This window comes from Ranitomeya variabilis, chromosome 5 (genome assembly GCF_051348905.1).
Source record: "Ranitomeya variabilis isolate aRanVar5 chromosome 5, aRanVar5.hap1, whole genome shotgun sequence".
NCBI classification, from domain to species: domain Eukaryota; kingdom Metazoa; phylum Chordata; class Amphibia; order Anura; family Dendrobatidae; genus Ranitomeya; species Ranitomeya variabilis.
In genome coordinates this window covers 316,570,865-316,585,297 of record NC_135236.1, presented here as the reverse complement: position 1 = coordinate 316,585,297, position 14,433 = coordinate 316,570,865, and the positions used below count along the sequence as shown (strand labels likewise).

Sequence of the window (14,433 nt, the reverse complement as noted above, 5' to 3'; positions counted from 1 at the left end):
TAAGCCCTCACATGGCCATATTGACGGAAAAATTATGGCTCTGGATAGAAGGGGAGCGATAAACGAAAACAAAAAAGCTGCAGGGGTGAAGACATATATCTGTATGTATGTATCTATCTATCTATCTTTCCCTCTGTGTGTAATGGAGTGTGGGTTGGACAAATGTAAAAGAGGAGGTTGGACAGAAATGACATCACAAATCTGTTTGAAGCTAGAGGAGGGAGAGGAGGAAGGGGTTGGGTGTGTTTTGGAGAGGGTGTGCTAGGTTCAGGCTTAGTAGCAGTGCAATGCATCATGGAACTTGTAGTATTAGAGCACAATGACTCAGGAGAAAGGAAGTTGTCGATTAACCCCATGAGAGCTGAATCCAGCACTAAAGTGGGCTGCTACAGCATGATAAAAGGTAATATTGCTAAAATAAACACTGTAGATGTTTTCAGTGGCACATAATAGCAAGATTTATGAAAAAAAAAAAAAAAAAAAAAGGTTATAGTAGTGGACAACTTCTTTAAGCATGCCGAGATGAGGAGACTTAAAGCCGCAATGCTCCTCTGGGAAATATGCAAATTGTCTCTTCAGAAAGGAAGAGGACTAGAACGCTAGTGCCACCTACTGGAAGCAGCAATCCTTTGAAACAGACCTCCTTGGTGAGGAAAAATCGGAATGCGAAGGTAAGCATCCTTAATGTCGATAGATGCTAGGAACTCCCCTTTTTCTCTGACAAACCTGTTTAACCCCTTCCCGACATCGGACGTACTATACCGTCCGATGTCGGGTCCCCTGCTTTGATGTGCGCTCCGGCGGTGAGCGCACATCAAAGTCGCGACATGTCAGCTGTTTTTTACAGCTGACATGTGCGCGCAATAGCGGCGGGTGAAATCGCGATCACCCGCCGCTATTAACTAGTTAAATGCCGCTGTCAAACGCAGACAGCGGCATTTAACTACCGCATCCGGCCGGGCGGCCGGAAATGAGCGCATCGCCGACCCCCGTCACATGATCGGGGGTCGGCGATGCTTGTATATTGTAGCCATAGAGGTCCTTGAGACCTCTATGGTTACTGATCGCCGGTGGCTGTGAGCGCCCCCCTGTGGTCGGCGCTCACAGCACACCTGCAATTCTGCTATATAGCAGCGATCTGATGATCGCTGTTATGTAGCAGAGCCGATCGGGCTGTGCCTGCTTCTAGCCTCCCATGGAGGCTATAGAAGCATGGCAAAAGTAAAAAAAAAAAAAGTAAAAAAAAAAAGTGAAAAAAATAAAAAAAATATAAAAGTTTAAATCACCCCCCTTTCGCCCCAATCAAAATAAATCAATAACAAAAATATCAAATCTACACATATTTGGTATCGCCGCGTTCAGAATCGCCCAATCAATAAAAAAAAGCATTAACCTGATCGCAAAACGGCGTAACGAGAAAAAAAATCGAAACGCCAGAATTACGTTTTTTTTGGTCGCCGCGACATAACGGGCGATCAAAAGAACGTATCTGCACCGAAATGCTATTATTAAAAACGCCAGCTCGGCACGCAAAAAATAAGCCCTCACCCGACCCCAGATCACGAAAAATGGAGACGCTACGGGTATCGGAAAATGGCGCAATTTTTTTTTTTTTTTTTGCAAAGTTTGGAATTTTTTTTCACCACTTAGGTGAAAAATAACCTAGACATGTTTGGTGTCTATGAACTCGTACTGACCTGGAGAATCATAAAGGCAGGTCAGTTTTATCATTTAGTGAACCTAGCAAAAAAAACAAACAAAAAACAAGTGTGGGATTGCACTTTTTTTGCAATTTCACCGCACTTGGAATTTTTTTCCCGTTTTCTAGTACACGCCATGGTAAAACCAATGGTGTCATTCAAAAGTACAACTCGTCCCGCAAAAAATAAGCCCTCACATGGCCAAATTGACGGAAAAATAAAAAAGTTATGGCTCTGGGAAGGAGGGGAGTGAAAAACAAAAACGGAAAAATGAAAAATCCCACAGTCATGAAGGGGTTAACAGTTTCAGGTCCAGTATGGGTCGCACAGTTCCGTCTTTCTTCGGAACCACAAATAGGTTAGAGCAAAAACCCTTGAAACTTTCATCTGGAGGGACCGGAATAATGACTCCGCCCCTTCGGAGCGCATCTAAGGCTCTGAAAAAGGCTGTTGCCTTTGTTTTGGGAGGAGAAGACAGGAAAAAACGTGTTGGGGGAGGGGAAGAAAACTATTTTGAATCCGGAGGACACCAGCTCTCTGACCCACTCGTTGTGAATGACCGAGAGCCAGGCTTGGCGGAACGAAAGTAGGCGGCTGCCTACTTTGTCGGTGCCCACCGGATGCCACAACGAGTCATTGTGCAGAGGTTGTTCTCTAGCCTTAAAATAATTAGGTCAGATTTGAGGTATTCTATAAAGGAGAATCTGATGGAGGCGATACTATTTCTCAGAACTAATTCACAGACTGCACAAATGCTATTCAGTACATTTTTGTTGAAAACTGTTTTTTTCCCCCACTTACTGCAGAGTGTATAATAAATTGTAAATATGCAAAGTCTTTTTTGTTCTAAAGTTGTATTTCAATAAATATATTTTATGTTCTATCTAAATGGCTTGATTATTGTATCATAATAAAGATTAAAAGCCTGACATTACCATTTTACTACAGTAAATGTATCACCTAAAGGGAACCTGTCACCCCCAAAATTGAAGATGAGCTAAGCCCACCAGCATCAGGGGCTTATCTACAGAATTCTGTAAAGAGGTTCGATTATACTCACTCAGGGGCGGTCACGGTCCGATGAGTGTTGCGGTCCGTTCCGGCGCCTCCTATCTTCATCAGATGACATCCTCTTCTTGTCTTCAGGCTGCGGCTCCGGCGTACTTTGTCTTCCTTGCTGAGGGCAGAGCAAAGTACTGCAGTGCGCAGGCGCTGGGACTCTCTGACCTTTCCCGGCACCTGCTCACTGCAGTAATTTGCTCTGCCCTCAACAGGGCAGACAAAGTACGCCTGTGCCGGAGCAGCAGCGTGAAGAAAAGAAGAGGACGTCATCCTATGAAGATGGGAGGCCCCGGACCGCGACACCCATCAGATCGGACCGCAGCGGGACCGCCCCTGGGTGAGTATAATCTAACCTCTTTTTCTCATCTTTCAGAATACATCGGGGGCTTATTAACAGCATTACAGAATGCTGTAGATAAGCCCCTGATGCCTGTGGGCTTAAGGTACCTTCACACTGAACAACTTAACAACGATAACGATAGCGATCCGTGACGTTGCAGCGTCCTGGATAGCGATATCGTTGTGTTTGACACGCAGCAGCGATCAGGATCCTGCTGTGATATCGTTGGTCGGAGCTAGAAGGCCAGCACCTTATTTCGTCGCTGGATCACCCGCTGACATCGCTGGATCGGTGTGTGTGACACCGATCCAGCGATGTCTTCACTGGTAACCAGGGTAAACATCGGGTTACTAAGCGCAGGGCCGCGCTTAGTAACCCGATATTTACCCTGGTTACCATTGTAAGTGTAAAAAAACAAACAAACAGTACATACTCACCTTCTGATGTCTGTCACGTACCCCGCCGGCGGTTTCCCTGCACTGAATGTGTCAGCGCCGGCCGTAAAGCAGAGCACAGTGGTGACGTCACCGCTCTGCTTTAGGGCCGGCGCTTACACAGTGCAGGGAAGCGGACGCCAGGGACGCGACAGACACCGGAATGTAAGTATTTAGTGTTTGGGTTTTTTTACATTTACACTGGTAACCAGGGTAAACATCGGGTTACTAAGCGCGGCCCTGCACTTAGTAACCCGATGTTTACCCTGGTTACCCGGGGACTTTTTGGCATAGTTGGTCGCTGGAGAGCTGTCTGTGTGACAGCTCTCCAGCAACCACACAACGACGAAACAGCGACGCTGCAGCGATCGGCATCGTTGTCTATATCGCTGCAGCGTCGCTTAATCTGACGGTACCTTTAGGTCACAGTTGATTTTGGGGGTGACAGGTTCCCTTTAAAAAAAAAAAGTCAAATGGAACTGCTCTTCAGGGATCCGCGGTGCAACCAAACATTCAACTGCACAATAAATTCTGGGGTCCATTTTTTTTCTGTTACCCTTGTGAAAATAAAAAAAAAAATTGGGAGTTTAAAGTAACATTTTTGTGAAAAAAAAAGTTAAGTGTTAATTTTTTTCCCTTACACATTCTAAAAATTCCTGTGCAACACCTGAAGGGTTAATAAACTTCTTGTATGTGGTTTTGAGCACCTTGAGGGGTGCAGTTTTTAGAATGGTGTCACTTTTTGTTATTTTCTGTCATATAGCCCCCTCAAAGTCACTTCAACTGTGAGGTGGTCCCTAAATAAAAATGTTGTAACATTTTTTACCAGCATAAAAATTAAGAGCTTGAAAATTGCAAAATTCTCACAAAATTAGTTTTTTTCCACAAATAAACGCAAGTGATATCGAAGAAATTTTACCACTAACATAAAGTACAATATATCACGAGAAAAACTCAGAATCAGCGGGATCCATGGAAGCGTTCCAGAGTTATAACCTCATAACAGTGGTCAGAATTGTAACATTTGGCCTCACCATGAGGGGCTGTGCACACGTCAGGATTTTGTCAGGATTTGTAGCCAAAACCAGGAGTGGAACAATTAGAGGAAAAGTATAATAGAAACATATGCACCACTTCTGCATTTATCACCCACTCCTGGTTTTGGCTACAAAACCTGATGAAAAATCCTGACAAAATCCTGACGTGTGCACATACCCTGAAGGTGCAACCCACCTTCCAGGGTAAAGGGGTTAAAAAAAAAAACAAAAAAAAAAACACACACCAATGTGAACCAATATTAACCCCTCTCTGACCTTAGACGTACTATCCCGTCGCGGTGACCTGGGCCTATCTGACCCTCGACGGAATAGTAAGTCATATGCGATCGGCCGCGCTCACGGGGCAATGTTATAAAGTAAAAAAAATAAAAATTCCTAAATAAAGAAAAAAATATATATATTGTTCCCATAAAAACATTTCTTTATCTAAAAAAAAAAAACAAATAAAAAATAATAAAAGTACACATATTTAGTATTGCCGCGTCCGTAAAGACCCGACCTATAAAACTGTCCCACTAGCTAACCCCTTCAGTGATCACCGTAAAAAAAAAAAAAAAAAAAAAAAAAAATCCAGGCAAAAAAAAACGACGCTTTATCATCATACTGCTGAACAAAAAGTGGAACAGCATGCGATCAAAAATACGGATATAAATAACCAAGGTACCGCTTAAAACGTCATCTTGTCCCGCAAAAAACGAGCCGCCATACAGCATCAACGAAAAAATTAAAAAGTTATAGTCTTCAGAATAAAGCGATGCAACAATTATTTTTTAATAAAATAGTGCCAAAACATAAAAAACATGATATAAATGAGGTATCGCTGTAATCATACTGACCGAAGAATAAAACTGCTTTATCAATTTTACCAAACGTGGAACGGGATAAACATTTCTTTATCTAAAAAAAAAAACCAAATAAAAAATAATAAAAGTACACATATTTAGTATCGCCGCGTCCGTAACGACCCGACCTATAAAACTGTCCCACTAGTTAACCCCTTCAGTGAACACCGCAAAAAAACTAAACAAAAAAAACAAGGCAAAAAACAACGCTTTATTATCATACCGCCAAACAAAAAGTGGAATAACACGCAATCAAAAAGACTGATATAAATAACCATGGTACCGCTGAAAACGTCATCTTGTCCCGCAAAAAACAAGCCGCCACACAGCATCATCAAAGAAAAAATAAAAAAGTTATAGTCCTCAGAATAAAGCGATGCAAAAATTATTATTTTTTCTATAAAATTGTTTTTATCGTATAAAAGCGCCAAAACATAAAAAAAATATAAATGAGGTATCGCTGTAATCGTACTGACCCGAAGAATAAAACTGCTTTATCCATTTTACCAAACGCGGAACGGTCTAAACGCCTCCCCCAAAAGAAATTCATGAATAGCTGTTTTTTTGGTCATTCTGCCTCACAAAAATCGGAATAAAAAGCGATCAAAAAATGTCACGTGCCTGAAAATGTTACAAATAAAAACGTCAACTTGTCCTGCAAAAAACAAGACCTCACATGACTCTGTGGACCAAAATATGGAAAAATTATAGCTCTCAAAATGTGGTAACGTAAAAAATAGTTTTTGCAATAAAAAGCGTCTTTTAGTGTGTGACAGCTGCCAATCATAAAAATCCGCTAAAAAACCCTCTATAAAAGTAAATCAAACCCCCTTCATCACCCCCTTAGTTGGCGAAAAATTAAAAATATGTATTTATTTCCATTTTCCCATTAGGGTTAGGGCTAGGGTTAGGGTTAAGGCTACAGTTAGGGTTGGGGCTAAAGTTAGGGTTTGGATTACATTTACGGTTGGGATTAGAGTAAGGGTACCGTCACACAGTGCCATTTTGATCGCTACGACGGCACGATCCGTGACGTCGCAGCGATCGTATTATTATCGCTCCAGCGTCGTAGACTGCGGTCACACGTTGCAATCACGGCGCTGGAGCGATGCCGAAGTCCCCGGGTAACCAGGGTAAACATCGGGTTACTAAGCGCAGGGCCGCGCTTAGTAACCCGATGTTTACCCTGGTTACCAGCGTAAACGTAAAAAAAACAAACAGTACATACTCACATTCCGGTGTCTGTCCCCCGGCGTCTCAGCTTCTCTGCACTGTGTAAGCACAGCGGCCGGAAAGCACAGCGGTGACGTCAGACGTCACCGCTGTGCTCGCTTTCTGGCTGGCCGGCACTCACAGTGCAGAGAAGCTGATGAGACGCCGGAGGACAGACACCGGAATGTGAGTATGTACTGTTTGTTTTTTTTACGTTTACGCTGGTAACCACGGTAAACATCGGGTTACTAAGCGCGGCCCTGTGCTTAGTTACCCGATGTTTACCCTGGTTACAAGCGAACACATCGCTGGATCGCTGTCACACACAACGATCCAGCGATGTCAGCGGGAGATCAAGCGACGAAAGAAAGTTCCAAACGATCTGCTACGACGTACGATTCTCAGCAGGATCCCTGATCGCTGCTGCGTGTCAGACACTGCGATATCGTATGGATATCGCTGGAACGTCACGAATCGTACCGTCGTAGCGATCAAAGTGTGACTGTGTGACGGTACCCTTAGGGGTGTGGTTAGGTTTACCTTTGGGATTAGGGATAGGGATGTGTTTGGATTAGGGTTTTAGTTATAATTGGGGGGTTTTCACTGTTTAGGCACATCAGGCGCTCTCCAAACGCAACATGGTGTCAGATCTCAATTCCAGCCAATTCTGCGTTGAAAAAGTAAAACAGTGCTCCTTCCCTTCAGAGCTCTCCCGTGCGACCAAACAGGGGTTTACCCCAACATATGGGGTATCAGCGTACTCAGGACACATTGGACAACTTTTGGGGTCCAATTTCTTCTCTTACCCTTGGGAAAATAAAAAATTGGGGTCGAAAAGATCATTTTTGTGAAAAAATATGATTTTTTATTTTTACGGCTCTGCATTATAAACTTCTGTGAAGCACTTGGTGGGTTAAAGTGCTCACCACACATCTAGATAAGTTCCTTAGGGGGTCCACTTTCCAAAATGGTGTCACTTGTGGGAGGGTTTCAATGTTTAGGCACATCAGGGGCTCTCCAAATGCAACATGGCGTCCCATCTCAATTCCAGTCAATTTTGTATTGAAAAGTCAAATGGCGCTCCCTCGTTTCCAAGCTCTGCCATGCGCCCAAACAGTGGTTTACACCCACATATGGGGTATCGGCGAACTCAGGACAAATTGTACAACCAGTTTTGGGGTCCATTTTCTCCTGTTACCCTTGGTAAAATAAAACAAATTGGAGCTGAAGTAAATTTTTTGTGAAAAAAGTTAAATGTTCATTTTTATTTAAACATTCCAAAAATTCATGTGAAACACCTGAAGGGTTAATAAACTTCTTGAATGTGGTTTTGAGAACCTTGAGGGGTGCAGTTTTTAGAATGGTGTTACACTTGGTTATTTTCTGTCATATAGACCCCTCAAAATGACTTCAAATGAGATGTGGTCCCTAAAAATAAATAGTGTTGTAAAAATGTGAAATTGCTGGTCAACTTTTAACCCTTATAACTCCCTAACAAAAAAAAATTTTGGTTCCAAAATTGCGCTGATGTAAAGTAGACATGTGGGAAATGTTACTTATTAAGTATTTTGTGTGACGTATCTCGGTGATTTAAGGGCATAAAAATTCAAAGTTGGAAAATTGCGAAATTTCCGTTTTTTTTTCCACAAAAAAACGCAGGTAATATCAAAGAAATTTTACCACTATCATGAAGTACAATATGTCGCGAGAAAACAATGTCAGAATCATCAGGATCCGTTGAAGCGTTCCAGAGTTATCTATATATATAATTGTCTAAGGGTACTTCCGTCTGTCCTTCTGTCTATCACCGTTATTCGTTCGCTGATTGGTCTCGGCAGCTGCCTGTCATGGCTGCCGCGACCAATCAGCGACGCGCACAGTCCAGAAAAAAGCCGGATTACTCACCGGTAATGCTCTTTTAGTGAGTCCACGACAGCACCCCACTGGAGAGAGGGATCCGCCCCGCAGGAACAGGAAACCTATTGAGAAATAAAAGGGGGCGGTCCGCCTCTCCTCCTCAGTTTTGATTTCAGAGTACCCGGAGGACCGCCAATATTAGGCAAATATCATTTATTTCATTCTTTAAACTTATTTGCTTATGATTAAAAGGATTTTACTCAAATAATATGCATTATATTAATATAGGGAGGGATGTAAGAGGGTGCTGTCGTGGACTCACTAAAAGAGCATTACCGGTGAGTAATCCGGCTTTTTACTCTTCGCCACGACAGCACCCCACTGGAGATCTTTCAGAGACCATCACCTAGGGAGGGGACCACCGTGCTGAGGACAGTCCTGCCAAAGTCTAGGTCAGAAGTTGACGATAGGTCTAGCCTATAGTGGTTATAGAATGTAGAAGGATTTGACCACGTTGCCGCCTTACATATAGTTTCAATCGGGACGTCTCCCCTCTCTGCCCAGGAGGATGCCATCGCTCTGGTGGAGTGTGCCGTTATGCCTTCCGGAGGGATTTCTTTCCTTGCGGAGTAAGCCAGTCTGATAGATTCTCTGATCCACCGGGATAAGGTGCTTTTTGTTATTCCATGACCCTTCTTGGGACCCTGGAAGGAAATAAACAGAGCCCTATCCCGTCGCCAGCTGCTGGTCTTTTCAATGAATTTTAACACTACTCTTTTAACGTCTAGAGTGTGATATTTTTGTTCTTCAGGAGTGGATGGATTACTGAAGAAAGTGGGCAAGATTATTTCTTGTGACCTGTGGAATTTTTTCGCTACTTTGGGCAGGTAGGAAGGGTCTGGTTTAAGAATTAACTTATCCTGAAAGGTTAACAAAAAAGGTGGATCTAGAGAGAGTGCTTGGATGTCACTGATTCTCCTAGCTGAAGTCAGTGCTACCAAGAGGGCCGTTTTTAGTGATAGACATTTAATTGGTATTGAGTCTATTGGCTCGAATGGAGAGTCTGTTAGGGCTTGTAAGACTAAATTTAAATCCCAGGGTGGAATCCTAGGTATGTTAACTGGATTCATTCTTTCGCAGGCCGTAATAAATCTGGATACCCATCTATCCCCCGCGATGTTATGGCCATAGAGGGCTCCTAGTGCTGAAACATGAACCTTTAAGGTGTCTACAGTTAGACCTAGTTCTCTCCCTTTTTGAAGAAACTCCAGGATAGAATGTATCGGAATTTCTGATGTGTTGGTAGATGTATGGAATTGAAAAAATTTTCTCCATACTCTTGTATAGATTTTTGTGGTGGAGGGTTTTCTACTATGGAGAAGCGTATCAATTAAACCCCCCGAGAATCCTCTCGATCTTAGCATCTGCCTCTCAAGTTCCAGGCCGTCAGGTGGAGATTGTCCACCTGAGGGTGGAAAAACGGACCCTGGAAGAGAAGGTTGGGCGTTGAGGGGAGGACCCAAGGATCTGAGACCGACATGGTCTGTAGCCATGAGAACCATGGTCTCTTGGGCCAGAATGGAGCTATCAGTACAACTCTCGCCCCTTCTTCCCTGATTTTGCGTATAACTTGAGGTAGCAATATGATCGGAGGAAACGCGTACGCCAGACTGAACTGCCAAGGGGCTTGGAGAGCGTCCAGAATGTCCGGATGATCCGCTGGAGATAGAGAAGCAAATCTCCGGACTTTTCTGTTTTTCCTTGTGGCGAAAAGATCTATCTGAGGACGGCCCCAAAGAGATATTATGTCCAGAAATATTTGCTGGTTTAGACACCACTCTCCTTGCCTCAGGGTGTGTCGGCTTAAAAAGTCCGCCTGCTGATTGCTTGCTCCCCTTATGTGCAGTGCAGCAAGGGATGTTAGGTGAATTTCTGCTAGATTTAAGATTTCCGTAGCAGAAGACATCAGAGTCTCTGATCGCGTACCTCCTTGCCGATTTAGATACGCCACCGTGGTGGTGTTGTCGGACAGGACTCTGACGTCTTTCCCCCGAATCTGTGGGAGGAAATGGTATAAGGCGTATTTTACAGCATTCAGTTCTTTAAAGTTAGAGGAGCTGCAATTTTCTTCCATGCTCCATGATCCCTGGCAATAATCGTTCCCCATATGAGCGCCCCATCCATGAGGACTGGCGTCAGTGGTTATGGTGCGAGATGGCGTTATTACCCATGGAACCCCACTCAACAAATGGTTTGAGTCTAGCCACCACTCTAAGGAAGTTAAAACCTCCTGAGATAAGGTTATTTTTGTATTTAGGTGACCAAATAACCGTCTATCCTCTTGTAAGATTTGATGTTGTAGTACTCGAGTATGGTGTTGAGCCCATCTCACTGCTGGTATACAAGAGATAAGAGACCCTAATAACGACATAGCTTGTCTTAGGGATATACGAGGATTATTTATTGCGGCTAGGACTTTGTGTCTGATCAGTAGGATTTTTACCTGCGGCAGGAGACACTTTTGAGATATGGAGTCTAACTGGAACCCCAAGAACGCCTGACGGGAAAGCGGAGTGAGTCTGGATTTGTCGGTATTGATTATCCAGCCCAGGTCCTGTAGAGAGGTAATTGCGTGAGCTAAACGATCAGCACATTGAGTAAATGAATTTCCTATTACCAAAAAGTCATCCAGATAGGGCACAATCAAAGTTTCCTTCTGGCGTAGGTATGCCATCACCTCTAGCATTATCTTGGTGAAGATCCTCGGCACTGTTGAGAGGCCGAAGGGTAAGGCCGCATACTGGAAGTGACGAACCTCGTTGTTGATTTTTACCGCCACTCTGAGGAATTTTTGGTATCTGTTATGAATGGGGAGATGATAGTAAGCATCCTTTAGATCAATGCCCCCCATCATACAGTTTGGGAAGAGGAGTTTTATGGTGGACCTCCATTTTAAATGTATAATTTTCAATGAATGAATTGAGTTTTTTAAGGTTTATGATGGTTCTGAAAGAACCGTCGGGCTTAGAGATTAGGAATAGGGGAGAATAGAATCCCCTACCCTCCTGTCCCACCGGCACTTGGACTAGGACCCGTTTTGATATTAGGGTTTGAATTTCAAGCTCTAAAGCCTGTTGCTGTATAGGCGAGCTGAGAGTTGTTATAATATAAGACTCGTGGGGCACACGAGAGAATTTTAATTTAATTCCATCTCGGACGATATTTAAAACCCACGAGCTAGATGTTATCTTCTCCCATTGGGTGGTGAAAAATTTAAGTCTGCCCCCAACTGGTATGTCCTCAGTATTTGTTGTCTTTTGGGGGGTTGGGTCTTCTAAACATGGTACCTCTCTGCTTGTCGTCCTTAGTGGTCCATGTTGTAGACCTATCTGTTTGCCTCCTTTTGCCAAACGGCCTCCTCTTAAAGGCTCTCCTGTAAAAGGGAATAGAGGATTCAGGAAAAGCTTTCTTCCTGTCCTTTGCCTTTTTGAGTATCTCATCTAAGGTTTTACCAAAGAGGTACTCACCCTCACATGGGATTGCGCATATTTTAGATTTAGATTGCGCGTCCCCTTTCCAACTCTTCATCCATAGGGCTCTTCTTGCGTTATTCACAAGGCCCGCAGATCTTGCTGCTAAACGGAGTGAGTCGGCGGAGGCGTCTGCCAGAAAGGCCGCTGCTCCTCGTATTAAAGGGATGGCTGCTCTTAGTTTTTCTCTCGAGCTTTTCTTTTCAATTTGCTGGTCTAACTGATCAATCCAGATGATCATTGACCGGGCCGCGCAAGTGCTGGCTACTGCAGGTTTGAATATTCCTGTAGCCGCTTCCCAGGAACGTTTAAGGGATGATTCAGCCTTACGATCCAAAGGATCGACCAATAGTCCCGCATCCTCCACAGGTAGAGTGGATTGTTTGGAGGTAGAGGCTACAGCTGCGTCGACCTTAGGGACTTTGGTCCAAGTAAGAAGCTCCTCGTCACTAAACGGATATTTACGTTTTGACACTGAGGGTAGAAAGCCTCTCTGATCTTGCTTCTCCCACTCTCTTTTAATTAATGTTTTCACTGCTGGTATAACCGGAAAACATCTCCTCTTTCTGTCTGCCAAACCCGCGAACATTATCTCTTGCGCGGTTTGCGCACCCTTAGACTCCTCACACCCCATGGTATTTCGAATGGATTTTACCAAGTTGTCCACACTGTCCAAGGGAAAACATGAGCGTCCCTCAATCTCTGATGAGGATGATGACGCTGGACATGATGATAGGGAGGCATCTGACAGTATCGGTTGGTCACTGTCGGAGTCTGACACAAGTGTCGGTGTTTTAGATTTAGAACTACGCGGGTTTTCCTGGGTCATATTTTTTAGTTCTTCTCTAATAATGGCCCGTAGGTCCGTAATGGACACTGCTGCTCCCTGTGTTGTTTCTTTAAAACAGTCCTCACAAAGTTTTTTGGGGTATGAGTCAGGGAGGGGCTGGTTACACAAGGCACATTCCCTGTGCTTCGTTTTTTGTCGTTTTTTGCCCTAAGCGTGTAAGTAGAGAGAGAAAGGGAAAAGAGAGAGATAGGGAGACAGCGTTAGCTTAATAGGCAGAGTTCACAACTCACCCAGTGAAGCAAATAATACCGGATCAGAAGGCCGAGATCCTGTTCTGGAACCGTCGCTTTTACGAGCGGTGTCCGAGGATCCTCTGGCGTGATCTTTGGCGGGGGGTACTGGAACTCCAGTTGTGGGGTCCATGGCACCTGGGGATGACATCTCTGCATCGCCGTTTCAGTGTTAGTGAGCGCTTTAAATAGAGCGCCAAAACGTTGGGGGGTTTTTTGGGTTTTTTTTCGCGCATGCGCAGACCAGTGCCGGCTCCCCTGCCCTGGATCCGGCCTAGGCGCCCCGGAAGTCCAAGATCCACTTCCGGGGTAGCCTGTATTTGCGGCGGTCGGCGCATGTGCGGCCCGGGATTCAACACCGGGCCGCAATGGAAGGTCACCTTACCCGGCTCCTGCTGCCGTACCGCACGCTGGGAAGGACGCCGGTCGGCCTTTCCCGGACCCGGCCGTCTGCCCGCTCCATCAGACGAGGAGGGAGCCGTCTAACGGAACTCCCCCGACGCTCCTTCTGAGCCGCAGCCCCTGCCGTTCTCTCGGATACTGCGCAGGCGGCATGCAAGCCCAGGTTTGCTTTCTCATTAAGAAGTCCTGTCGTTCCCGCAGGAACAGGAAACCTAAACTGAGGAGGAGAGGCGGACCGCCCCCTTTTATTTCTCAATAGGTTTCCTGTTCCTGCGGGGCGGATCCCTCTCTCCAGTGGGGTGCTGTCGTGGCGAAGAGTAAAAAATGGCCGCTTACTCCCCGCACTCACTGCCGGCGCCCGCATACACCGCTCACACAGGGTTAATGCCGGCGGTAATGGACCGCGTTATGCCGTGGGTAACGCACTCCGTTACCGCTGCTATTAACCCTGTGTGTCCCCAACTTTGTACTATTGACGCTGCCTATGCGGCATCAATAGTACAAAATGTAATGTTAAAAATAATAAATAAAAAAAAAAAAACCTGCTATACTCACCCTCCGCCGCCTTTCTCGCTCCTCGCCACGCTCCCCGGACCGCTCCATTACAAGCGTCAGCTTGCGGTCCGGTCCCGTCCCAGGGCTGGTGTGCGGCAAGGACCTGCCGTGACGTCACGGTCATGTGACCGCGACGTCTTCATAGGTCCTGCTCCCACCAGCCCTGGCACTTGCAATGGAACTCGGCTTCAGGAAAATGGCCGCCGCGATCTCGATCTGCGCACGCGCAGCATCCAGCGGCCATTTTCCTGAAGCCGACCACTACCATCTGCACAGGATCCCAGGAAGAGAAGAGGCAGGACGCAGAGGAGCAGCGACAAGAATGGTGAGTATGATACACTACAAGGGGCCCTCGGATCGT

At 45.1% G+C, this 14,433-nt stretch overlaps 2 protein-coding genes across 2 annotated transcripts in view; both read right to left on the bottom strand.

Annotated features, from left to right (window-relative positions):
- SUV39H2 (SUV39H2 histone lysine methyltransferase) overlaps positions 1-14,433 on the bottom strand; it is a 75,094-nt gene that overhangs the window by 55,336 nt on the left and 5,325 nt on the right. The gene's annotated exons all lie outside the window — the stretch shown is intronic.
- Positions 8,539-11,252, bottom strand: LOC143775903 (uncharacterized). The gene is made up of 2 exons (XM_077264635.1): positions 11,243-11,252; positions 8,539-11,119 (listed from the first exon to the last, which is right to left on the bottom strand). The coding sequence occupies exons 1-2, from the start codon at positions 11,249-11,251 to the stop codon at positions 9,923-9,925; spliced, it is 1,206 nt and encodes a 401-aa protein (XP_077120750.1). The 5' UTR covers position 11,252; the 3' UTR covers positions 8,539-9,922.